This window comes from Calidris pugnax, unplaced genomic scaffold (assembly GCF_001431845.1).
Source record: "Calidris pugnax isolate Ruff unplaced genomic scaffold, ASM143184v1 scaffold95, whole genome shotgun sequence".
Lineage (NCBI taxonomy): Eukaryota > Metazoa > Chordata > Aves > Charadriiformes > Scolopacidae > Calidris > Calidris pugnax.
In genome coordinates, this window is record NW_015090885.1 from 4,807,106 (window position 1) to 4,834,887 (window position 27,782).

General features: G+C 37.9%; 1 protein-coding gene across 1 annotated transcript in view; it reads left to right on the plus strand.

The window, feature by feature from the left end:
- CADM2 (cell adhesion molecule 2) overlaps positions 1 to 27,782 on the plus strand; it is a 416,144-nt gene that overhangs the window by 323,480 nt on the left and 64,882 nt on the right. The window contains exon 8 of the mRNA XM_014947137.1: positions 20,396 to 20,574. Coding sequence (XP_014802623.1) covers positions 20,396 to 20,574 — 179 coding nt within the window. The remainder of the gene's footprint in view (positions 1 to 20,395; positions 20,575 to 27,782) is intronic.

The following is a 27,782-nucleotide window of genomic DNA, read 5'->3' on the forward strand; positions in this document are numbered from 1 at the left end:
AGGAAACAGGCAAGAGGATGAATAAATTAACACCATTTATTATTATTGTAAATTACAAATTATTCATCATTTATTTTAGGTAGACTTTGTCTTTCCATTGCAAGGAAAATCTCACAGATTTCTCATACCTCAGTTTGGCTAGTTAAAATGAAATTTCCAGATTCAAGGCTTAATATTTAAAGTACCACTGTAAACTGTTTCCAAAATTTTTAAGACCTGAGAAAAGACTGAGTCTGTGATTTGTAGCCTTGCACACGAGAGCAAAAGTGGCAGGCTGGAAGGATGCAGAACCACAAGAAGAGAACTGCCTAGAAACTGCTATAGATGGTTGTCTGGTTTGTCCCTCATTTGAGGACCTGCTATAAGCAGCTGAGACACTGAGCAGCCATGCTGGGTTTCTTAATGGTGGATAACACAGTCAGGGAACGATCTCACTGGGAGACAGTGGTGAGTCTACTGGATTTTGCCTGGTGGGGCTGTGAATAGAAATCTTCATCATAGATGTGTGTGCTGAGCTGCATGCATACCTGGTTTTGTGCATTATGCAGCAGAGACTTGAGGGAACTGTCATGTACAAAAGAAGAACAGCACATTCCTTATCTAAGTAATGCAAACAAGATGAGAATATTTATTGTTTATACATTGGAAGACATAAAAAATGGTTACTACTTAGTAAAGGACCCTGTAACTTTTTCCTCTGCATCTCTTCCATGCTTAACAGGAATTGCCACATGCCCATCTGTGGTGGGTTGACAATGGCTGGCTGCCAGACACCCACCCGGCCACTCTCACAGTCACCCTCCTCAACAGGACATGGACTGGGATAAGGACAGGGAGATCACTTACCAATTACTGTCCTGGGCAAAACAGACTTGGCTCAGGGAAAAATAATTTAATTTATTGCCAGTTAAAATAGACTTGGACTGTGAGAAACAAGGACAGAAACTAAAAACACCTTCCCCTCGCCCCACACCTTTCTCCCAGGCTGACCTTCACTCCTTCATTCCTGGCTCCTCTATCTCCCCACTCCAGAGCTGCTGCTTCCCCCTCACACTGCTCCAGAGTGGATCTTCTCTGGTAGCTGCATGGGAACTCCCATTCTGGAGCATCTCCTCTACCACCGCCTCCTCCTCCTCCTCCTCCTCCTCCACCTCTCGCCTTGGTGCTCCCAGGGCTGTTTCTCACACTTTTCCCCTACCTGCTGGGCAGTGTTTTGCCCTTTCTGCCCTTTTTTTTTGCCTTTTGCCCTCAGCTGTCCCTGAGGCTGGGGGGCCCAGCCGTGCCCTGCGGTGGGTCAGTTGGAGCCGGCTGGAACCAGCTGTGTCCAACTTGGGGCAGCCCCGGCTGCTCCACACAGAGACCGCTCGGCAGCACCCCCTGACAGCCCCTGGGCACCTGGTACAGCACCTCAGTGAGCTTGGGGACTGGCAGGGAAATTCTTGCTGAAGGCTGCTGCACAGGCACACAAGGTTTCTGTAATGAGCTTGATGGTATGGATCCGCTTCTGAATCACTTATTATGATCATGATATCCCCACGGTAGGAGCAGGAGGTCCAGCCAGACCTGCCCATTGCCCAGCACTGCTCACCCCAGAGCCAGGCGGGCTGACAGGGTGCAGGGCAGTGCGGCTCCTTGGGAGGTGGTGGGAGAGAGGTAAATGGAGAACAGTTCAGTGTTTCTACTTATTATTGCTATTTAATTGTGATTTGGGTGGGTTTTTTTCACCTTCTATTGCTCTCAACTACTCCTAGCCTATCTTCTTACCTCATTCATACAATTTCTAGAATTCTCCAAATGGAGTCGCTTTGTCCCAGGGAGTGGCAGTCTGAGGGAGCTCAGCACCATCCCGGCTCTATGTTCAGCTCATTCTTTAAAATGTATTTACTTGCAGTTTGTACCTAGAGGCAAAAAAAGAGGTCTAGACAATTATATGGTAATCAACATCAAAAAGGGGAACTACATAAAAGCGAAGAATCTTGTTAAAAAGAAGCTAAAAGGTGCAGCTAAGAGAATTAAGTGTTTTGAGGCAGCCTGAGGACTATGTTAGAAAAACACATAAAGAGTATAGAACCACAGGGTCAATACATGTTACCTAGCATAAACACTTGAGAAGGAGAAACTGGTGAGGCTAAGCAGAAGAGAAAGCAAACTAATAAAAATGGCAAAGCCATAATTTGAAAAGCTGAAGTTGTATTTCAAAGCAAAGAGAAGGTCCTTAGATTATTTTTCTCAGATTAAATATGAAAATGCAGTAAGCCAAACCACCAAAAAAAAAAAAAATGTTTGAGAAGGAACTAGGAAAGAGAATTCATAGTAATAGTTATTCTTTCTTGAAACATATCAGGAAGTGTGCCAGTACATCTCTAGGATCAACTGAGGATCCAGGTCTAAGGGGAAGCCAGATGAGTTTGCTGCATCCATATTTACTGTGGAAGCCGTTGTGGAGCAAACAGGCAAAATGAGCAGTAACAAGCCAGCAGGACCAGATGGTTTCACCTCAGCATTTGAAGGGAATTCAGGGATGAGATTGATGAATTATGAACAGTGACAGGAAACTTCATGCTTAAAACCACCTTGCTAATTCAGGACAACAGGGTTTCAGGAGAGATCCTAGAATGTGCAAGTATATAGAACTGACAGGTGGACTTCAGAAATAGTAAAAAAATACAAAAAGGACTAGAATTAGCAGACATCTGAATAGAAACAAACTTTCTGGGGGCAACCCTTTTTGCAGAGGGAAGATCCTATCTTATAAAACTATTGGAGTTCCTTGAAGGGCATGGAAAATGTGCCTTGTGGTGGTCTATTTGATATAGAGGGGAAATATTACAGATGTTTCCAAAACTGTAAATGGCAAAGTGATAGCTTTTAGGGATTGTTGGTTTATTCTCTCTTCAAATAGAAATGTTTACGGGTAAATTAAGCTCATAAGAACCATTTTTGTTAGAAAGCAAGGAGTACATTTTTCATACAATGACTGGTAAACTTTGGGAATTTTTTGTCAATGGATATGGCAGATGGTAAAAATTCATGGTAATTCAAGGGAAAACTGCACAAATTCATGGAATGTAAAATCCTGAAGGTTTACTGAATGTTTTTGAACTGTGCTTGGTGTCAGAAGTGCCTGAGGTAGTTGTAGGTCAGAGAGGTGCTTGAGGAGGCAACATCTGTGCTTGGCCTGTTCCCTAGATATCTGCTTATCCCTGGTGTTGGAGATAAGGCACTGGGTAGCTGAACGTTTGGTCTGATCCAGTACAGCTGTTTCTGTGCTGTTAAGCATTGAACATAGATTGTTGTGGCTTACTAGAACTAGATGCTACTGGAGCTGGATCACATTGAGAGCTTGAGGATATCTCCTTTACAGTACTAAAATTATTACCATGAAGGTACAAAAGAGTAATTTTCTGTGTGAGAGAAGTTTGGGTGAACTAAAGCACTCCCCTCTGTCTGGAGATAATGGTACATTTAAGAGAAGAAAAGCAAACTCCTGTAAGTAAGTAATGTTTGTCTCTTTTTTTCCCCCTTTACTATATTGCTGTTTCATAAGTTATTTTTAGATGTAAAAGAAGTTGACACAGACCATGCTATAGGACTTAGCTCTGAAATATAAATAATCATAAGTTCCCATTGTATTGTTGTTAAGATTTCATTATATTCTCCTGAAAGCATGAAGCATTTGATTATTTATTATGATCTAATACAGTATGCTTCAACATCAGCTTTTCCTGACGTTGGTGAAAAAGCAAAGATAAAAAAAATTATGGTGTATTTCCATTGTTTTGGTGTTCCTATAACTGTTATAAATATCAACAAATATTTGGTTACTTGTTGAGAAGATTCAACTACAGATCTTAGAAATGTTGTTGTTATGGGTAGTTATTAAAGGTATGTTATGTGGTGAAAAGAGGATATTCCTCTACATCTCCAAAAATTCATGATGTTCTCACGTGCATTGGAAGTCAAGAAGTGCATAACTTGGTTAATGAGGGTTGGTACTGCAGAGTTTGTATAGCCCTTGCTTGTCATTCAGGTTGCAGCGCTGGTACTTTTATCAGCTCTCTGGGTGTTGTCACTGCACCTCAAGTGTATGAAGGAATTTTAGTTTAATGAGGCTTCTCCTTGACTGTTCCTTACATCAACAGCAAATTATTTCAAACAAGTACTATTTGGACAAGCAAGTAACTGTGAATGAGATTTTCAACTGTTTACTTAATGGAAAAAGCAGAAGAGAATCAGCCACTCTTCATTCTCCTCTTTGATTCTTGTTGCCAGCAAACATTTCACCTTAGCTCAAAAAATGCAGCAAGTGTTTCTTAGGTGGGATTTCTAAGTTTATTATAATAACAGAGACAGTTTCTTATGAGTGTTGGGACACAGCTTTTATTGAAAAGAGTACAAGTTAGGCATGTGAATGTGCATCCGTGTCTCAGCCTGAAATATCTAAGCAGTCTAAAATCTTAACTCATCAAAGGAATAAAAAAAGCTCATAGTAATCTTTGGTCATTAATACTTTGATATACCCTTCGGGCCTCAATTAGCACTGGGGATATCACCAACAGATACAATGTTGATCATGTGTGACAGAGTTACTTCCAGTTTCCTCTTTCTTGCAGTCTCCACCATTATCTCTACCTGTAGAGTTGCATGTGGCACTTCAACATAGCCTATGTAAGCTAGTTTCAGAGAATGTACATTTTCATCCTATGATATGAGAACTTAAAACATTTAAAAGAGGTGGTGGGGAATCTCCTTCTGCTATTTTTTCTGTTGTTTCTGATAAATCAGTATTTTCCCCAGCTCTTGTTGCCCTGTCTTGGCATGCAGTACGCTTGGTGTTTCTGATAAATCAGTATTTTCTGTTGCCCTGTCTTGGCATGCAGTACGCTTGTAAACTTGTATAAAGAAACACAATGTTATAAACACATCTGAAGACATGCCAGTGAGATGTTATTTTCATCTGTTCTATGAAATGCATAGTAACTAAGGTGTGCACATCCTATCATTATGCTTTGCTGCCACTTTCCAATCCCCAGCAGTACTTCATTAACATTAGGAGCATAGTTCCTGGTTAATCCCAGTAATTTTCAGCAGCCATTCTGATGCATCCACTTGAGCACCATATTATCTTAATACTGCTGACATTTGCATGTCTTTGAAATACATTTTTTTCAGATATTGTCCATTTAATCCACTGCAGTTTCGACCGTTCTTTGTTCTTGTATTCATGCTTTACTCACAGCCGATGAAAACGAATAATATACTAATTTCTCAATAGCTCTTAAAGGTTAAGAAGGAATCAACAAGGTGTAAACAGCAGTATAAGAAGCCCTAAGATTTAGCTGTTTGAACACAGACTACATAATCAGAAACCAATGGAACTAGAATTATAGTGAAACCAGGCTATTAAGATTTCTATGTTTAATCAACTATTTTTCATGCGAATGAAATTCTTACATGCCATTTATCATCTCAGCTGTACTCTGACAGAAAAGAAAAAGCCCCTAGGAACAGCAATAAAACATTTAAGCAAGGTGTGACAATTATTCTTTATATTCACTTATCTGAATATAGTTTCTCCTCTCCTTTCCCCCCGCCCCCGCTTATCTGAGAGTGTAGGTCCTCGCTTATGAGGCTGGAAGGGAGGGGATTTGTATTTCTAATTTGCACATCAATACATGGCACCGATCCCAGGCAGAACAGGGAAAGGGTGTATATTACCAACATGCTCCAGTACTGATCCAAGAGTACTTCCAGCTCCAGAATTTAAAAGGAGCTTTCAGGGCATCACTGTTTCTCTGCTTCATCTTTAACCCATTTATCTAACTGGAATAATCTCGCTCTAGCCTTGAGTGGACCTCACTTCTTTCCCTGGGTGAGATTACCTATTCATCAGTCTGAAGCTCAGGCTCTGCTGACTTTCCATTCTCTGGATCAGGTGGTGGCTTCATTGAGTCTGCTTTCCCCCTCCACCTGCAACAGTAAGGGAGATGCATCTGACGGAGAAGGTCTCTTCCCCTTTAGTTTCTTGCACAATCTGCTAGAAGCAAGGTTGTCACTTGCCCTTAATTATCGATATGTCATTAGGGATATCTTATCCGTTGCCTCTGAGAGCTGTGTGGATGACTCAGATAATATATTGTGCATCCACCTGAACAGCTCGTTGTTGGGCAATCTGTCCATATCAGGCCTTCAATACAAGACTTCTGATACAAAAGCAGCATCTTTGCTACTTTATAGAAATTGGAAAGCACTTTATCTAATCTGTGGTCAAGTCCAGGCCAAACCAGACATTCCTTGCAAAGTATTACCTGGTACTTTGTCCTTGAGCTAGTGTCAGCTAGCTGATGGCGACAGTCACATCTGTAAGGCTTCCATTCCCCAGAAAGTAAGGCAGGATTTATGACATAAGATTTTTAATGTATCTTTTTTTCCTGCTGCTGTATTGGCTTACACTTCTCCTTCTGCCTTTTTAGCCTCAGGAATCTTTTTGAAAGAGATGTTAAGCTTCTGTGGAGGACTTTTTTTCTGCTTAGAATTTAAAAGAAATATTAATTATTTATAAACTGGCAACACAGAATGAACAGTATAGCCATACATACCATTGTTTTCTACAGACAGAAGATTTGAAAGTGCACTTTTTATGAAAACTGTTCATAAGCTGTAGAGGTTATAGTGTCTTCTCTGAACTTAAGATGGTTTTTGAGCTTCAGACTTTAAAAAAAGTGTGGTTGACAGCTGGCTACTAAAAATGTTCTAAAACACTTGGTATTTTGATTTGAAGTACTAAAAAGGCATTAAAATATCCAGGTCTCTTTTAGAATAAATCTGAAAAAATATAATACCTGTTCTCTGACCTTCTAATGGTGTATTTAAAAGGGGTTTACCTTTTTTGTTTATGGTATGCATCAGTGTGCCTATATTCTTCAGTTCCCTGTTTGGTCCCAAGTAACAGTAATACCTTGACAGTTTGGAAATGTGGCCGTCTCTTTCTCCCTCCCTTCTCCATTTTGTGTTTCTACAATCATAACTGATGGAAGGCAGAAATTAAGTAGTTTAGTAAATTTTACCTTTCATGGGAGTAATTGCCTGCAGGCTGCAGAAACATCTGAAGACTTGAGAAAGTAGAAGTGTCCAATCTGTTGTTTATGAAATTGGTCAGATTCAGGGAAAACAAAAATTGAAGGGAGTATGAAAGGAGACATCAAAAATTTGAAAGTAGATGGAACATGACAAATGTGGGAGAGATTTGGGGAAAATGATAGATCAGAAGGTGAGGTTATAGAACAGGTACTGTGCAGACCGGGTGGATGAAGGCACTGACTGTTCTCTGCTATGTAGGCCCATTAAAAATAGCACATCTGCAGTGTTCCCACTTTCTGCCTGAGGAAGTAACAGAGGCAGATGCCCAAGAAAAAGGGTGGAGAAAATCAACAACCCCTTAGAAAGCATAAAATGTTTCTAATCTTAATTTGTATCCAGAAGGTGGAGGACGTAAGCACAAGATTCTTCTCTTGTTTTTTCTCTGTGAATATTTGTATTGATGCAAGATGGAGTACACAGCTGCAGGGCGAGACACAAGCTGTTGTACAATGGAAACTGGCAGCCTCCTCCAAAAGATGGTGTTCATATGGGCTATGTACATCATACACACATCTGACGTAAAGTGCAACCATTTCTATGGTACTTGTCTGACTCTTCAGAAAGAATGGAATTTTGAATTTAGGAGCTCAACCAACAAGTACAGCCATGTCAAAATATTGGCAGGGTCTAGTAAGTGTAAGGAAAAATGTGGTCAGTTTTAAGTATCAAGAGGAAAAAAAGAAGGAAAAAAAAAATAAAAAAAAAAATCTGTTAGTGAAGACAATGAGATTTGATTTTCTGGAAGAAAATTAACCACAAGATTTACCACTTAATCTCATGAAGAAATTCCATTAGAGAAATTAGCAAATTGGTGGGATACCAATAATAATAACAACAATAAACCACTTAGAAACCTGTAGGAAATTTTACAAGTCATCCGAAGAGTTCAGAGCTCAAAAAAAAAAAACAAAAAAACCCAAAAAAAACCTTTGAAAATAATTTTGGATAAAAACCAAAAATATGCCTATAGAGAAAGTGTCAGGCTTGGAAGAGTATATACTCAGCGTGTATACTCAGGGAAATGTTCAGTACCAAAACAAATTGGTTTAAAAGTAGAACTGTAATGAAGAAATGAGGGATTTCTGAGCTCTTATAATGAAACTCAAACATAAGAGTATTCTTCATCTAAAGAAGAAAAAATGGAAGCATTTTTCAATTCTTTTTTATATGCAAGTAGGTAAACTAGAATGCCTTAGAAGAATATTATTTGAATTTATTTTCTTGTTTTAAAGCACAAACTTGGAAATGAAGTCTGAAATCATTCAGAGATTTCATTGCACCAAAATAAGACTGGCAATCAGTAAGCAATTAACCATTCTTAAAACAGCTGTAAAAACCAAAAACCATTTTGCACTTCCGTGAGAGTTAAAAATATTTTGTTACAGCTTATCCTGAAACACAGATGTCTGAACCTACACTAGGTTAAAAAGATTGGATATTTAGAATCCTTCATAGATTTGCTTTCTCTAGAACTTGCTATTAGAAAATATGTTTTATGTATTGAAAAGATATAAAATACTACATTTTTGCATTACTACAAAAATGGTAGCTGAAGAAGGCAACCATGATATAAAATGAAGGACTTTTTTTCTTAGTGATACTGATACTCAAAATGGATTTAAATATGATTCTGAGTTTAATACTTTAATGGCAGAAAGTATTCTGTATGTGATCTGTTGTTAAGTACTAATAAAAATTATATTGAGTGAAAACTTAATATTCCTTATTTAAGAATTTTTCTATAGTCACACTCAGTATTTACTCATTTCAGTATTCTCAAGTCATTATGGTAGTGCTGGATTAATTCTTGACTCAAACATGGGCAGAGTTATTAACTGATCAATGAACAAAATATCATTGTTCATATTAATCGGAAAGGGCTCCACTTTAGAACATATACTAGGTTTGGATGGCTATGATTTTAATGTATTTTTATATTTTAATGTATAATCTGAGCTGTTGTGCCATGAAAGTTCTAGACTCGGGAAGTAAAGCATACTACATGGTGCAATACCTTCTGGAACAGCTTCTCAATATGGAATATTCAAAGGAATATGTTTTACAGAAATTATAATTGCTGAACAATAGAAAAAATAGAAAATAGAAAGATTAGTTAAAAAAACAAGCTGAATAATGTAAGTAGTCAGCATGAACTGTAAGCCTTAAGTGATAGCAGATGCCTGTCAGTCCTGATCTGTCTTTACACACTGGCACACGGTTAAGACCTTTTGTCAATAGTTCATAAGTTTATAGTTAGTTTCCATTTAAGAGTAATCTAGATCTTTAAGATATAAAATCTGAATTTGTTCACTCTACAGGAGACCCATGTGATTTGTAGAGACTGTGAACTTTGCAAAAAGGTTTCTAGCTCTTTTGTAAATTGAAGATAATGGGTTTTCTCATGTAAATCAGAAAAAAAAAAATAAGCTTTTCAATTTATAGGGCACAATTCAGCAAATAAATTGATATATGGATTTGAAGCTATTCATATCAATTAGAAAAGCTAATTTTCTGAGTGTCTCTGCAAACCTTCCATTATTAGAACAATATATAGCTGTCTATTCCAATGAACAGGTAGGTCAGGATTTTCTACTACCTCTGCTAATTGTGTTGGCCTAAGTAATAGGTGGCTGTAAGTGAAGTAGGAACTCTGCAGCCAGAACTCTCTTCTTGCTCATTTGGCCGTTAAGCCTAACCTTATACCATGTAGCATCTAATAGAAGAAGAGGGAAGCCAGGTGGAGGGGAAAAGTTCAATAAAGTTGAGAAATACAAAATAGATGGTATTTCTCTTCCAGATCAAGAGGACGGTCTTGCTTAGAATCACTTTTATTTTTTGTAGTTTTTTATGACCAAATAGAGGAACTTTTAACAGAGGTCCCTTCAAAACTTACTAAAAATGGAAGGCAAAACAGTTTGTCTGCTTCTTTAAAGACATGTGACATTTGTAAGAGGTTAGCATGTTATTTTTATGGCATGCAATGGTATTTTCACTGCAAGGTGATTTTAATAAATCTAAGACAAACAGGAGATTCCTTCTGATAGATGAGAGCAGACAAGAATTTCAGGTAAAAGCCTTAAAAGAAATAAATAGCATTAAGAGCAGAACTGCTGAAACTGGCAAAATAAAATATGTAACCTTAAAGATTATAGTATTGTCTTAAAAATATTTATAACAAGAACTGTTTTTAAAAAGATGCATTTTTAGGTAAGTGTTTTCCTGACTCTGAATAGTTAGAGGTACTTGGGTAGATAAATGGCATTAGCAACCAACTGTGCACAGTTTGATTTCATGTCTCGCTGCATTTATTCTGAGTTGGCCATTTGGGGTCATAAGAATTCACTTAAATTAGTAACTCTTTTATCATATACTGCAGTGATGGGTTCCTATGTATTCTACTATTAAGAAAATCTGCTGACTTGACCTCTGTTTTGATGTATTGCACAATATCACAATGCAGCTTTTTCTGACATTGACCCCTCAGCCATTTTGAACATTTTGTGAGCTCTCTGATTTTGCATTTTCTTCAAAGCTGAAGGGCTGGCAGTGCTGGCACAACCAAACTCACTCTGACAAAACACTGCTTCTCCAACATACACAGTGACTATTGATAAGGATTCATAATTTTCTGTGGTATTTTTTGGCTTCTGATGTGATCATGGGAAGACAGTGGATCACTCACAGCAATGAGCACACCAATTTGCGGTCCTCTTTATCCTCCCATGTTAAACTTCAGATGGTACTTCATGAACAAGCTTCATGAACAATGCCTTCATGTGGCAATGGATTTTGAGTTTCTTTTAATCAAATTCTGGCCTACATCCCTATGGCATCTCCCTCACAAAGGTTTGGGGTTTTTTTCGAGATAATATTTTTGTAGAGCTCTAGCCTCCCTGCTGCTTACAATAGTAGAATACGTGGGATATTTCTGATGCAATTCACCAATAAAATGAATCTTCTGATTTCACATAAGTTCTCTTGTTGATCTCTCTCAAGACTATGAGAAAGCCAGTCTCCAAAATGTTATTCACAGCATATTTTTTTATACTTCTTTGGGAAGATTGTGAATAATACTGGAATTAGGTAAGAAACTTCATATGTACATATGTACATATATGGATTATGCGCTTTTCAAATATTTTTTATATTATATATAAAATTATTAAATTATTATTAAAATATATATTTTATATATTTTTTTATATTGCCTTCTTGGCAATAATTAATGTAAAGGAAACAGGTAAGGGGGGGAGGAACGCACAAGAAAGGCACAAAAGTCAAAGGGTAGAATCACAGAATCATAGAATGGTCCAGGCCAGAAGGGACCTCCAAAGGTCTGGCCTCCCTACAGTCACCAGGGACACCCCCAACTAGACCAGGTTGCCCAGGGCCTCGTCGAGCCTCACCTTGAATATCTCCACGGAAAGGGCCTCAACTACTTCCCTGGGCAACCTGTTCCAGTGCTCCACCACCTCATAGTAAAGAACTTTTTCCTAATATCCAATCTAAATCTGCTCTTTCCCAACTTAAAGCCATTTCCCCTTCTCCTGTCACTACAGGCCTTTGTAAACAGGTTCTCCTCAGCCTTCCTGTAGGTCCCCCTCAGGTACTGGAAGGCTGCTATTGGGTGTCCCCGGAGCCTCCTCTTCTCCAGCTGAACAACCCCAGCTCCCTCAGCCTGTCTTTGTAGCAGAGGTGCTCCAACCCCCTGATCATCCTCATGGCCCTCCTCTGGACCCGCTCTGTCAGGTCCATGTCCTTCCAATATTGAAGGCTCCAGACCTGCACACAGTACTCCAGGTGAGGTCTCACCAGAGCAGAGCAAAGTGGCAGAATCACCTCTCTGGACCTGCTGGCAACACTTCTTTCGATGCAGCCCAGGATGCAATTGGCCTCCCGGGCTGCAAGTGCACACTGCCTGCTCATGTCCAGCTTCTTGTCCATCAGCACCCCCAAGTCCCTTTCCTCAAGGCTGCTTTCTAATACCTCATCCCCCTAGTCTGTACTGATACTGAGGATTGTTCCAGCCCAGGTGCAGAACCTTGCACTTGCTTTTGTTGAACCTCATGAGGTTCACCTCGGCCCATCTCTCCAGTCTGTCCAGGTACCTCTGAATGACATCCCATCCCTCTGGTGTACCGACAACACCACACAGCTTGGTGTCATCTGCAAACTTGCTGATGGTGCTCTCAATCCCTCTGTCTATGTCATTGATAAAAATGTTAAACCTGTAAAAATTACAGGTAAATAGTTGCAAAGAAGTTAACGTTATAATGGGTTAGTGATCAACTGGGAAAAAGATATCTACACACAGACTAGCAGCATAACACATCTGTGTTAAAGGCTTAAAGCCTTAGGTCAAAAGGAGTCTTAGACTCTAAAGATACTAAAGGATAAAGGGGAGTGGGTTATGAACCTGATCAGAAAGAGATACATAAGGAAAGGGAAATATGGCAGAAATAGAACAGTCAGGTTCTTACAGGCAAAGTAAGTATTAACTGACCTGAAAGGAACCTTAAAAATGGTTGCAAGAAAAGATTAGGGTATAGATATGGGGAAATATTAATATGAAAAATTACTTTTCTACCTCTTAGCGATCTATGCTTTGTATCTTTGGTTAAAAGAACAAATACCTTTGCTTTGGAAAGACTCTTCTTGTGTCACTTCTGTCAGTTGCTGTTACAGGCTGCTGAGGGATAAGGACTTTCAGCTGCAAATTTAGTGTATCATATCAACATGGTTAGCATCTGTAATCCATTGAGCCAATCTGAAGGTGAGAGGACTACTTGATTTATCCAAAGTAAGTTACAGGTAGAGAGGCCTGTCATCCAAGTGCATTTGTGATGGGTGAAAGAAAGGCTTTATCTGTATCCAGGAGAGAAGATAAGGGATAAAGGGTAGGAGGGTCTCTAATTTTATCATTTAAGCAACTTTTTCAAAGGCTTAATGCACTGCAACTGTTGTCAATATTTTGTGGTTCCTGTTTTCTTTATAGCTGTGAATTCCTGACAAATTTTTATGATATAAAAGTAGAAATCTATATTTTGCTGCCACTTTATTTTTAATATATGGTGCCAATTTAAATCTTAACCATTTTAAAAACATTGGTAAAAGGCATCATAAATATTCTTAGGCCGTGTTTTGTCCACTGAGATGTTTAAAAGAGAAAAATGTAGACAAATATAATAGTCAATTCAGGTGTTCAAAACTTCTTTCTTGAAAAAAAGAGAACTTCTGAAAAGGTACTTCGGATATTCTTAACTAATTCTTCTGGGGAGAAAAGTACTCTATGAAGGTTAGTCCAGCTTTGCAGAACTACAAAATCAGAGAGACTTCTTATCTCATAAAATAAAAACCATCTATCCAAGCCTTTTATGAAAGGCTAGTGACTGTGGATATTGATGTTTTTGATAGATGAAATACTCCCAAACCAGCTCATCCCAATATGACTCATCAGACTGAGACTTTATATAAACAAGAAGTTCCCTCAGGATTTAAACTTTCAACTGGATGATTAAATGACAAAGCTAAAAATCCAGATTCTCAATACAGAGAAACTCTATAAGTTTCAAATTAATGAAGCAATCATTCCGTTAGATGACTTTTAACACTGCACCAGGATTTCAACAAAAAATGCTCTGATAAATGTGGTGGTCCCTTTTCCATTACTCATTTAAGCATTTGTGCTAGATGTTTTTATAAACTTCAGAGAATAGAAGTGTGCCCCTGTTTGGAGAAGTAAAAGGCAGTGTTCAAGAAGGCCATACTCAAAATAATGAATTTACTTGTTTTGTTAGGGTTGCACAAATCCTTCTCCCAGTTTTCTTATTTTTAACCACAATGGCACAAAATTTTGACAGGATGCTTAGATACCCAAATGGTTGATAATATCCTCAGTGAGACTGAGTATGTTAAAAGCCAGCACTCCTTTGTTGTTTGGTTGTTTTGGGTTTTTGTGTGTGTGTGTGATCTTATGGAAATTAAAAGGTTATTCTGTCCTATTATTATGGGCCAGTAAGTTATCTGAGTGTTGTTTACTAAGGTCTCAATGAAGAACACTTTGTACGTGACATTTCTGTACACAAAAAAATCATAAAAGGGCAATAAAAATGAATAGAGCCAAGAACTTTCAAGTAAGAATGATTGCATTGCTTAAATTCACTTTGTTCAGAAAGAAGAAGTGATACAATAGATCTATGTATCATTTTTAAATGAAGGCTAAATTAAGATAAATATAATGGTTAGATTTAAAGATCTCGCTAGAAAAGAGGATTGTAGGAAAGCACTGAAACAGAACAGTCCATTGGTTAAGAATGAAGAAGGGGATGTAAAATTAGCAAACTTTAAAATACTACTGTGTAACTTTTAAAAGCCTAGATTACTAGATTAGCCTAGTCACGAGTGGTGTCCCACAGGGCTCGGTACTGGGACCTGTCCTCTTTAATATCTTTATCAATGATCTGGACAAGGGGATCGAGTGCACCCTCAGTAAGTTCGCAGACGACACCAAGCTGGGTGGCAGTGTCGACCTGCAGGAGGGTAGAGAGGCTTTGCAGAGGGATCTGGACAGGCTGGATCGATGGGCTGAGACCAACAGGATGAGTTTCAATCAGGCCAAGTGCCAGGTCCTGCACTTGGGTCACACCAACCCCATGCAGCACTACAGGGTTGGGGATGAGTGGCTGGAGAACTGCCTGGCAGAAAAGGACCTGGGGGTGTTGGTCAACTGCTGGCTGAACATGAGCCAGCAGTGTGCCCAGGTGGCCAAGAAGGCAATGGTATCCTGGCCTGTATCAGTAACAGTGTGGTGAGTAGGACCCGAGAGGTGATCGTCCCCCTTTACTCGGCACTGGTGAGGCCCCACCTCGAGTACTTTTGGGCCCCTTACCACAAAAAAGACATTGAGGTGCTGGAGCGGGTCCAGAGAAGGGCAACAAAGCTGGTGAGGGGTCTGGAGAGTAACTCTTATGAGGAGAGGCTGAGGGAGCTGGGGTTGTTTAGTTTGGAGAAGAGGAGGCTGAGGGGAGACCTTATCGCGCTCTATAACTATGTGAAGGGGGTGTGTAGAGAGGCGGGGGTCAGTCTCATTTCCTAAGTCACAGGAGATAGGACAAGGGGAAATGGCCTCAAGTTGCGCCAGGGCAGGTTTAGGTTGGATATTAGGAAAAATTTCTTCATGGAAAGGGTTATCCAGCATTGGAATAAGCTGCCCAGGGAAGTGGTTAATGCACCATCTCTGGAGGTGTTCAAAATATGGGTTGACATGGTCCTCAGGAATATGATTTAATGGTGGGGTTTTATTGTTGTTTTTTTTTTGTTGTTGTCTTTGTTTGGTTTGGTTTTTTGCTTATTTCTTATTTATTTTTTTTGTCAGAGTTAGGTTGATGGTTGGACTAGATGATCTTTAAGGTCCCTTCCAACCTAGACAATTCTATGATTCTATGATTATTAAAAATATTAATGTGGACTTAATTATTAGCTATTGACATAAACATTTGTTGAAAATGTATGTCTGTGCCTAAGCGTTCTTTTTTAATCAAACCTGACTGTGGTTTTCAAAACATGGCCTTCCCAGCATATTCCAGTTCACCCTTAGCTTTCTCAATGGCTTAATTTGGAATAAAACGTTTCTTAGCCTCAGGATTGGAAAATAATTTCATTTTATTTGCAGATTGTTTGTTAAGTTAATTGCAAGAAAACCTCTGTTCCATAATATCATCCTAGAACATGATATGATTTTTTGATATCCTCATTGCAGTCCCATTTGAGTTTAGCAAGTAATACCAAATTCTGTTACTTTTTATGTCAAATTTTGAGGCTAACATGAAGACAGTTAATGATATCATTTACTTATATCAAAAAACAGTTCTCTTTTGCAAGTCGGGTACTGAAAGCTTCTGGGCACTTCTACTAGAATAAAGCATACATTATACCAAAATCTAAGGCCATTTAGCACTTCTTCAGAGAGAGTCTAGAGTTCAAATTTCTTTTGGGGGGCCGGCAGAGAAGTCACTGGTCATAATTAAGGATTTTTTATATGGTTGTGATTAGTACCTCTGTCTTTCAGTTTAATGCCATCCTGATAGTGGCATTTTAGGCAGCTGCATGCAAAACTATATCAATAAAATGACACATGTCAGCCAAAGAAATAGGATGGACTGTCATATTTGAAAGCATTTCTTCAGTACAGCATGTTTAATTTATTGTTTGTTGTTTTAAAAGGAGTCACAGTGGGAGCAAATTAGAATAGGCAAGCCAGAAGCAGAGCTGTGTTTTGGGAAAGAAAACATTTTGGTGCTTCATCGCTGCTACCTCCCTCAACCCATTGAAGGGTCTCAGTGGTAGCACAGCTCGTTTCCACTTAACTGGATCCACATGGGATCCAATATGGCAAAAGAAGGGAGGACAGGCTTGTTCTTTTGGGGACTGCATTGGTACTGGCGGGCTGCATGCTCCTGTTAGGACAAAGCAGGTCAGTGAGCTTGTTTGTGTCATGAAATGTGTGAAGATAGTAGCATGCAATTGCATTAGTGGCCACAGTGCTCATTCTGACTTTATAGCTGTTGTGCTCCGAGAAAGATGTTTTCAGGTTTGTCTGAGAAAAATAGGGATTAAACTGGTAAGTGTGATTCGACTTGAAGTAAGCACAAATGTAAGGCACGGGGATACCCTGTTTGTTCCAGTCCACACAGTAGTGGATAACATTACAGTAACTTTTTAGCATGTGAAGAAAAAAGATAGCATTATGACAAGTCTTCAGTATGTGAAGAAAAGATGTAATTCTTCAATATTGGAGATGTAGACAATGGAGAAAAATGTGCAATATTAGGAGAGTACATATTTTAGAATGTCAAACCTAAATAGGCCCCAGTTAAGCCAGAACCCTTTCAAAATCTTGGGTAAGAGAAAGAAGCTCTGTCTGGACCTGCACCCATGAAGATGTTTCAATAGGATAAACCATGGGGAATTCACAGTTCTCTGTGCCTTTTGTCACAGAAGGAAGGGTTTCCCATCAGAGTTTCAGCTGCATTTGTGCTTTGGACAATGCAGGTACTAAAGTAATTATCAAGGAGTAGCCAATATGCTCTGAATTTATGGTTCCTTTACTGTCTTTTCTTGTCAATTTTTATTTCCCTGACAGTAATCGCAGCAGGTATCAAATTGGAACAAACAGAGAAAGAGAGAGAGAGGCAGGCCTACTAAATACAAGGCTGTCATAACTTTCAACAAGGTTATAATGCACAGAAGCGTTACTTACCGTATCTTGCAATATTCATTCCTGCTGCTAGGAGATCAGTGTAAGACAGATAAAAGTAAATACATTTTTGCACAGCAGGTAGGAAACTTCCAGAATTCATTGCTACAAGAGGCTGGGTTGAGACAGTATAAGCAGATTCAAGAAGATAGTAGAAACAGTCATAGGCAGCAGGTCAAAAGACTAAGTAGATACAAAAGAGAACAAAAGATGTGCCTTTCAACATCCCTCATAGAATGATTGTGGATGCTGGCAGAGCACAGAGGGGATGAAGCACCTAAAATGGCCACGCTCATATGCTTTCCTTAAACAGCCATTTCCCTTGTCACTGACCACAGCAGCATGCTGGCCTGCGTGCATGAGTATCTCATGTTCTTAGCTCACTTCTGCTTAACTAATGAATTGTTTAGACCAGAGTGTCTCAAATCTTCCCAGCAATGCAGGCATGCATTAAATTCATGGCTGTGACAGAATTGCTGCTTTAGGCTCCATCCTCCTCGAGAGTGGTGAGACGGAGAGCGAGCTATGCCTCACCGCCAGGATATGTTGACCATGGGCTGGCTCTTCAGGAATTGCTCTGCTGCTGCTACTGAGCCAGCACAGGGTGGCTTAATATTAATTCTTAATTAGCAGCTTCCTTGACACCCAGATGTAGATTTTCCTTTCCGAGCCGTGATTTTTTTGCCAACCTCATTTTGCAAACACAGCTAACCACTCTGTATAAGACTAGAGCTGGTATATTACAGTGTGACAAAGCTCCCTGAATAATTTATATCTAAAGCTCCATTTCAGAGTTATTTGTTATCCTATGGGTTTTCCCCTAGGATATGCCATCTAATTTCAATTTAAAAAGTAAGTTCGATAAATTACCACTGCGTAGAAGTTGCTTTAACAAGCCATTTATGAAGGTAATGGTGCACGTTGTAGCAGAAGTGTTGCAGAGTTTCCACTCCTGGGATTACAGATTGACAGTAAGATGGTAAATGGGGAACAATGATGGGTTTGCTAGAAAATGGAACAAATCCACCTTAACATACCAAAGCAAATCACACCTTAATGTTGTGAACTCCATAGGGCAATGTTTCTGCAACAGCATGGACACCTAGATTCCCTGCTCAAATTAAGCAGAAAGGAAGTGTGATTGTTGTGTGTCATGTGTATTTAGATACTAGTTGCTGAAATTTCACTTAGGAAGAGTATTAAGACATATTTACAGTAAAGGTATGTGAGGCTCATTACACTGACAGTTCTTAATCCTCAGTTTAAGATTATATGAATCTTGTTATCTGCCCTAAGTATATGATTTTCTAAAAAAAATTATAGCTTCAGACAGTAACCAGTGTAGGTAACAAGTTCAACAATGATTTAGCTAAGTGTCATCCAAATATTACTAAAATATGTATAAATCTGTTATCTTTCAAGAGAAACATAAGCTATAGTATTTTTACTTTTAATAGTAATATAAATATATAGAAGGAAGTGCATTTCAGAAAAATTAACTTTGTTTATGTGTCTTGCCTACCTTAAAAGAAAATCATGTTGCTGCAGTCATTAGGACTATTCTTCTGTGTATGAGGCCTCATTTTGGCAAAATGTCTCTTCTTAGGTTTAATTCTTACTCTTAACACTTATTATATTTAATAGGCTTTAAACATGTGCTTAAATTAATGAAATTAAGTATTCTTGAGTCAGAGTAATTTGGCATCTGCTGATTTTATATCAGTGTTTTATATTTTATTACTTAGTCATGCAACTGCATACTTTGGGAAAATATAGTGTAACATTCTCCTACCAAATAAATGTGCAAACCTAGAAATGCTTCTGACTGAAAATACTTAAGTAGTGTACCCAAAAGAAAGGGAGTGATAATTGGGTTATGCCAGATAGAAGTAATGTAGCAGTGAATCCCCAAGCTATATATATTTTTCTTTAGTGACTAGTATCTAAGGACCCGAGATGCTCCATCTGTGAGACAGTCAGGATTGACTGAGACAGCTTTTCATTCCCAGTCATAGACCTGTCTTTTTGGTGATTTCCCTCACGTGAATTTGAAAGTAGATATTGTTACATGGAAGTAAAGACTGCACACCAGCAATAAATACATCCTACTGTCTGTTAGGCAAATTTCATAAACTGTGGAGCTTCTTGAGAGTCTTTAGGAAAGAGTGAGGTGTCACTTGCCAGTGCAAAGGCAGATGGGAATCTGAAAGACCGTCAGTTCCCTTCTCTGTAGCATCCTCAACCTGCCTGGGGAGCTTTTGCTGTCAGTGCTTTGCCTTTTGGCCTGTTGGATGTGAATTCATGAGGCAGAAGAGGAAAGGTTTCACAAAAGAAGGATTTTACATCAAATCTTATATTGCCTGTGATAACATCTGCAACAAGCAATTATTTGAGGGAAGGATGCAGAAAGGGTAGAAAAGGCCATGACACAATGCAGCAACAGAAACAAATTTAGATTGTGTGTAAGATGTACTACTTTGAGACCGATATACCTGGTTCAGGAAGAAACACTCAGTGCATCCAAGTACACTTGTGAATGTGAATAGCCTAAATAATTTTAGAATCCATTTACAAACCACTTACATCTACCTCAGCCTGCTTGCGTGATTTCTGACACCTATCAGCCACAGAGGACCATAGTGCTTATCACACAAACGGCAAGCGATTTTCACTTGACTTGCGAAGCATCTTGCTGAACTGTAAGCCCTGAAACCTCACAAGCACCTCTTTTTAGTTTACGAAAGATCTTGGCCAGCTCCAGGTCCAGTCTCTTTCATTTTGTTTTTCTCTCTGCTTATTCTTTCACTTTCTTTAGTAGTTCCTATCCAGGATGGTGAAATTGAAATAGTGACAGTTCATTATATCCAGTAACTCAAGTAATCATTTAATATTCTTTGATGGGAGGTTGCTATTCATAGGTTTCTGATGTTCCTGTTTTGATGTATATGTTGCATACATATGCTTCGTGTATCTGACTAAATGCATTGCTTTATCCAACAGGCCAGAACCAGTACTGTGGACAAAGGATGGTGGAGAACTACCGGATCCAGAGAGAATGGTTGTCAACGGCAGAGTCCTAAGCATCAGTTTCCTAAACAAAACAGACAATGGCACATACCGATGTGAAGCAAAAAATCCTATTGGCCGAAACAGCACAGAATATGTCCTGATAGTACATGGTAAGTGCGTTCTCATTAGTTTTTTGTTGCATGTTATGTATATATAGCATTTCAAGAAAACACAATCAGTTGTTTATGATCATTACAGAAAGAATAAAAATAAAAAGCTGGAAGTATAATTGCACTTTTATTGATGCTGTCATCTAGTTGTGGGGAGAATGTTTACTTCCTTTTATTGGCATGCCTCTCTTCATACAGGTTAAACAAAATATATTCACTTATGTTGTGAACTTTTTGCAAAGTAAGCACCTGCAAAAATGTTTTGCAGTGTGTCGGTACTGTTTTATAAATACTTGCCTCAGGCACAGGCTGTTCAGATAAAGCTAGTTACAAAAGGATATATGAAAGGAAATATGGAAATGCCAGATAGACAGGTGTTTGAGGATATCAGATACTTCTCTTCACACAAGTTATAGCCTGCTACTGAGAAACTTCAGTTTAACCAAGTTAGCTGATCATTGTTTGGCCTATTGTCAACAGTCAGTCCACAAAAATGTGTCATGTCTTAAATTCGTGTTATTTCTTCTAATAAACCCTGAAAAACATGAATTTTCAAATGAAATTATAATTTATTTGTTTTCCTTAAAAAACAATATGTGTCACATGGAAAGTATAGTAAGCTTTTACATAAATCATTGACATAACTTGGATATAGGAGAAACTATACTACAAAGTTAACATTTGCCTTCAATAAAGCTTTGCAATATGGATCTAGCAGTCTTGAAACATAATATTCTCTTATCGCTGATATGTGTGTGATAATTCCTGGAAAATTATGAGTTTTGTAATTTAACCTAAGTGAATATAGAGATGAAAGCTCCACTGTAGTTCATGACAGTACTTTTTTTTTCTCTAGATTTTTAGAAAAAATGCAACTTATTATAATAAAAAACAAAATAAAATGAAAAAACCTAATACATATTATAGTTCATAAATAGACATGGGAATTATACAGATTTTATTTGCTTATGATTATTTCGGCTATAACAAATATGTGTTTCTTTGGTGTTTGCAAGCTCTCAAAAACATTTTTCACTGAAGGTTTAACCTGCCTTTAGGTATGTGGCAGCAAACTCTTAATAAGTGCTACTTTCAGGTTTCAGTAATGAGATATTTTTTGACGCTGTTGATAAAATATAATTTCTCAAAAGAAACCTTTAGATTACTTTTCATTTTTCTTCAAGTTCACTATTAGTTTATGTAGGATTAGTGGCACAAGTAAGGAGGAGGTCTTTACATGAGGATCACAGAGCCTGTACTGCTGCGTGAGTATTTCTGTGTTAAAGACAAACAGAAAAACTAAACCCTCTAACCTCTACTTACATTCATTATTATAAAGAGAAAAAAAAAAAAAAAGGAAAAATGTTTTTTACATCCTAGAGGTAGTGTTGTATTGGTTGTTGGCTGCAGACACAAAGCGCAGTGCCTTTGATGAGGTAATGGCTTCTGTGCTTACCAGATGTTGAAACTTGCGTTGTTTGTGCTTTCTTCCCAATGTATTTATGTGGCTATTTCTGAAAACATGGTCTTTTATAACGGTAGATTTTTCCATCAGTGGTGACTTTGCAATATACCTCTATCAAAGAATATTTTACAATATCTTATGTGTTTTTGCATAGTGGCATGCCCCCTGTTGATCTGATTAACTTGCGACAACTTCATGGCAGTGTGTAAAACCATTCATTATCAGGAAGGCATTCTGTTATGTTTGGCAGCACATTAGGCATGTTATCAGGTTTAGCTTGCACATTGCTGACCTTTTCTGTTATGAGTACCAGAGTTTTCCTAATTGCATTTCTGCAATTCCAGTGTTAAAACTAGAGAAGGTAAATGTCAGGTGCTTCTGAGGTTTCTGAAACAATGAGAGTAGTGTGACAGAGTATGTGATGATGTTTAGTGCTTAACAACTTACTGCATTTCAGAGTTTATTTTAAGTTCAGAAGAAACCGACACAATTATTTTATCAAGGCTAGCACAATCAGTTGTACAGATCAGTTTAGGCAGTGTTTTATCCCTTCCTTAGCTCATTGCATTCATAAATGTCTCTAGTGAAACATAATCCTCCCGAAATTATACAATATTCTCTCTCTTTAGGGGCTAGCAAACCTACTTTTTATCATTTTATGAGATCCATTCTTCCATTTACTAGAAGATATATTTTTTCCTGTATCTTCCTAAATACATCCTTTGATTTCTTATCCCTTCCCCTATGCCTAATGTTTTTGATGTAATTTTTTGTCCTATTCCTTCATTAGAGCTGATTTATTGTGTAAGTATGTCATCTTACTTGAATGTTAGGTTTCTAATACAAGTACATGCCAGATTTAGCATAGAGGGAAGTATGTTCACAAAGATGTGGGAGAGGAGAGAGGAGGAATCTGCATGAGGAGAGAATCTCTTCACAAGAGATTCTTTTAAATTGCAGGTCAAGGTAGTAAGGTCTGTGAAAAATGACCTATGAGATCTGTATGGAGTAAGGCATAAGTGCCCTGAGTGCTAGTAACTACTACATTAACGGAGCTTCTTGAAGTCCAGCTCCACAGTTGTTAAGAAACTAATAGTTTTTAAAGGAAACTCTCAAGACCAGAGGAGTTGCAGTGATGGAGAGAAAGAATGATAATCACATGTCCAAGTTTGGAGAGATGTTATTGCTGATTCAGTTTTTCCAGGTGAGCTTGTATGTGAAGGCAGGGGACATCAAGGGAAGGTATCCTCTGCAGAAGCAGGAGAGTGTAACTTAATTCAGAACTTTTCTTTTCTTGTCCGTACTGTGATTTCCTTTATGTTTTTTCACTTCTACTTCAACAATTTTTTTGTCTTTCTGTTCATTAAGGTTGCAAAGTTACATCTGGCTTCTATTCCTTTTTTCCCTCCTCTGAAATCCCCCTCTCAGTGAGTCTCGGTCTACTAATTCTCTCAGTTTCAGAAGTTATCTTCCTAACTCAGAAGAGATTTAGACAGCTTTAGCACAGAGAAAATCTTGCTTATAAATGGAAGGTATAGTTTATCATAATTAGGGATTAAGGGTAAGCAAAGTATTTATACATATTAATTTATACGAACAAAGCAAAGAGTAACCCATACCTTTAAACTGGACCAACCTAGACACAAAATTATCCAGAAAAGTAGTATTTTTCCTACTGTCAATGTTGATGTGGTAATACTGTTTTGATATTAAGTGATGGCAGTGGAAATAAATATTGCTATTAGCAGATGAATGGCAATCTGTCTAATATAATTAGTATCTGATAACATAAAAAGTCTTTTTAGATTTGTAGTGTAATTAAAGAAATCAGACTTCAGAGAAATTGAATATATTTGAATCAGGTAAAAGGCATGGGCTATTAAATATGCTCCTGCTGCTTTGCTGAATCAATACGACTGCTACTCTCATTTTTCTTAACTTTTATTATTAATAATAAATGTCAAGAAAACACTTCATGAAGCAGGAAGGTGGGCACAAAGTCAGAGTTTATAGGCAGCAGTACAAAGGCAAGACATGTAGTTTGCTCAAACATTTGTCTCATGCGGTAACAAAGGCACAAACTTTAATGCCTGTAGGTGTTGTCATTTCTGTATTCTAATTGGCAAGCTTAGTTCTTTAGAAGTGCACATTCTGGCTAGATATATTACACCCTTTCTTTGGTAATGGGCCCCAGGCAATTTTCCCTCTCTTCCAATTTATTAAGAATTTTTGTTTACCTTTGTCCAAATACAAGTCATTAATCATCAGTAAACAGAGCTAACTGTCAAACTCATGATGCTCAACCCAAAAACATAGATTCTACTTGCAAAGCTTAGGTAATAACTGCATTGATTTATCTGGAGATGAGAAAAGAGGTGGTCCATCATCATCAAACTGAAGACACAGCTCTTATGTATGTAGCAGTAGTTCATAACCTCTGGTAGTTCATAACCACTGCTGAATACTTAGTTCAACATCATATTGAGTGAGTGACAGAAGTCCACTTCATTGGCAAAACTTAATGGAAACAGCACCATTTGATAATTTGCAAACCTATTGGAAATAAAGTACCTTGGTGAAATATCCTGATTTGCCAGTATAAAGACACACATTCAATTAATTAAAATATTCAGAGCTATAATGTGTCATATATCAACTATCTATCAAAGCAGTATGGAAATTAACATGAATCAGCAGCTGTGGATGGTCAATGCAGTTCTTACTGCCACAATTATACATACAGTAGAAAGCAATTGAGCTGGTAACTCAGTATCTCTGGAGAATAAAAAGTGGTAGAATATATTCCCTTTGCATCAGGCTCTCAATTTTTTTGTAGTTTTTTCTTGGACAAGTTATTTTTTGCAAACAAAGGCAACTGAAAGACCAAGTAACATCCCCATTAATAGTTTGAAAAGTACCTTCAAAGAGAAGATCTCCTACAATGTATGAGACCAAAGGTCCCACTGCATCTTTCCTTTGGCTTATAATGTATTTGTTTTCCACCTTCCTGTTCAGTCCCACCTCAAAACATTTATCATCTTAGCTTTCACAACTACCTGTGACACTAAATTTCTGAATTTAATTGTGTGCTTTGAGGGAAAAGTATTCTCTTTTGTTTGTTTAAGCCTACTGCTTGATTTCTTAACTTCCCAACCTTCCAATCTATTTGGCTTCTTTTGCTGTTAGTGCTGTAAGTATGGAAAATCTCGCTGTGATGGGTGTTCATGTTTGTATTCTGATGGCATTGTCTCATTCCTCTTATCATCACTGCTGTTGTTTCTTTCAAATCCCAGTACATTTCCTGTTATAAATTCTCCCACTTAAGCCAGTGGCTTGTATCCTCTTCTAAGTCCCACAGCTATTGTTAGTTCTATGATCTCATTTTTACCTTCATTTTGTCATTTTCTAGTCTGATCACTGCATTTTCATGCTGCATCCCTTCAATAGCTTCTCAAGTGTTCCCACCTCGCTCTCAATTTCTCACTAATTATGATCTTAGACTCTGTATTTCCTGGATTCCTGTCCCGTTTATCCTCTTTCCTTTCATGCTCTCATTTTCACCTTTTTCTTCATTTTTGGTGTAGCAGTAAATATCTATGAATGACTGTTCTCTATCTGAAACAGGACTATTCTAAATTTGCACAAGACAGTTTATGAAGTCCTGTCTCCAAATACGTGTATAGAAGTTCACATTCTGTGGCCACCCATAATTCCAGAACCTTGCACTTCTATAAAAGTTTCTTTTTAAATTAGCAGAATCTCTGTGGAATCCAGACCACATCTGAAATAAAACAAACTCCATTACCTGTATCTGTTCTAGATTCCTTTATCTTTGCTGTTTGTTTGCCTATTGTCACATTTTTATTAAGTTTAATTTCTGTTGAGATGTTCTCATAGGGGACCCTCTCCTTCCTTTATTTATGTAACTCACTTGTGCACATCTCTCTATGAAATTAAAAACTGAGTAGAACAGTAATTTGATATAAAACTGAGGAGATGAGATTTATTTTTTTTGTTTCCTTTGAAAACTGAGATTATTGGATAGGCAATGGATCTCCTGGTTTGCAAATATTTTCACTATAGGCTGCTGATAAACCTTGTGTGATGTTTTTGGACACCAAACCCTCATAAACATATCTCAAAGACATATCAAAAATATTCACTGAAGGGGCAGGGGGGGATAGGGAAGGAAAGGAAGCACCATCCATGTGGAGCAGCCCACTCATCAGTAATCTAGTTGCTCTCTGTTTTGGTGTTAAGACCCTAGGAATTGAGGTAGCTGGACAATTTCTAAAGTTTCCTCCTTTATAGCTCCTGAGTTGAAACGTCTCATTTATAAACACATCTCAGAGAAAAGACTTTATGGGAGAATCCTACCCTTTGTCTGAACAAAGCGTAGGCTTTGGGAAAAGAGAATTGAGCAGACCCATGATGTAATGGAACAATAATAACATATACAGATACAATAGAGGTTGTTTTTTAGTAAAGAAACAACCTTGCCCTTATAGCAATCAAGTCCTATCAAGAATATGAGGCTCAGAAGACTCCTTAGGACTTCGTTTGAAAATCTCTGCATGTAAATACTTACGCTTTTTAGATTTGAGATTATCTTTTTTTATATCTGTATTTGAATTAAAAGAGAGAGGGTGTCTCAGTTGTGGGCCCTTAAAAAAGGGGTGAAAAATATTTCATATCCCCATCTCATAAAAAGCAAAAGTAACATTAAAAAGTACAGAAATCGACTCACAGACAGAGAAGCCTGAGCTTTCACCTGAAACATAAATAAATAAATGAATGGTCATGAAGACTTTCTCCTTCTCAAAAGCCTTCCTTTCCACCAGCCATCTCTTTTTTCCCCTTTTTCTCTCTTCCCCTTCCCTACTATGCATTCCTGCATACACACACATACTTCCTACCCCATCCCTACCTTCCCCCCACAAATCAAACACTAGTAGTCTAGTCTAGTAGAAGTAGTAGTTATTATTAATCAAACACTAGTAGTAGTCTAGTAGAAGTCTAGTAAGTTATTCAGGAAGAGATCTCTTTTTTTCATCTTCATATCTTTGCTAATCCACACCAACTGGATGGTTTTCTTGCAAAAGCTGAGGTGTGAAGGAGTGAGGTTTCACTGTGGCAGGCCTAAGAAAGTAACTCATTATAACCCTATTTCATTCACCTGTTATTCTGCAAAGCATAGCCCTTCAAATTGTGTTGAAATATTTTGATGTTGCACATACATCAATGTTCTAAAGTGACATTAAGGTATTAAATCTCAGTTACACTAAAAAAGGTGGCCCAGACCTTAAAACACAATGCAGATGAATGCTGCACAATCGGATGAATTAAGAAATCATTGTGTAATATAGCTTTTATTTTGGACTATGTTTAGTTGATGTTTTCAGGTATAAGAAGTCTGTCATGAAATTTATGGTGGAATTGTTGGCTTAATTTTATGGCTGAATTGTCCAGCTATTATCTGTGAACACTCACAAGGCAGCTACTTTGAAATTGTTTTTATTTTGTTGCTATTTATCAGCAGATAAATACTTGAATAGTGGGGTCTATAGTTGAGTTGTGTGAACTGATATTTCTTCATTTATAGTGACTTTAGAAAAACAAGGTACACTCTTTTTTCCTCCAGATAAGTTCAGAATTATTTTGGAAAGGTCAAAAAAATAACATTCCAAACCACAGTAACACTTTTGGGGAATCTGTTTGACACTTCTGCATTTTTATATTAAAG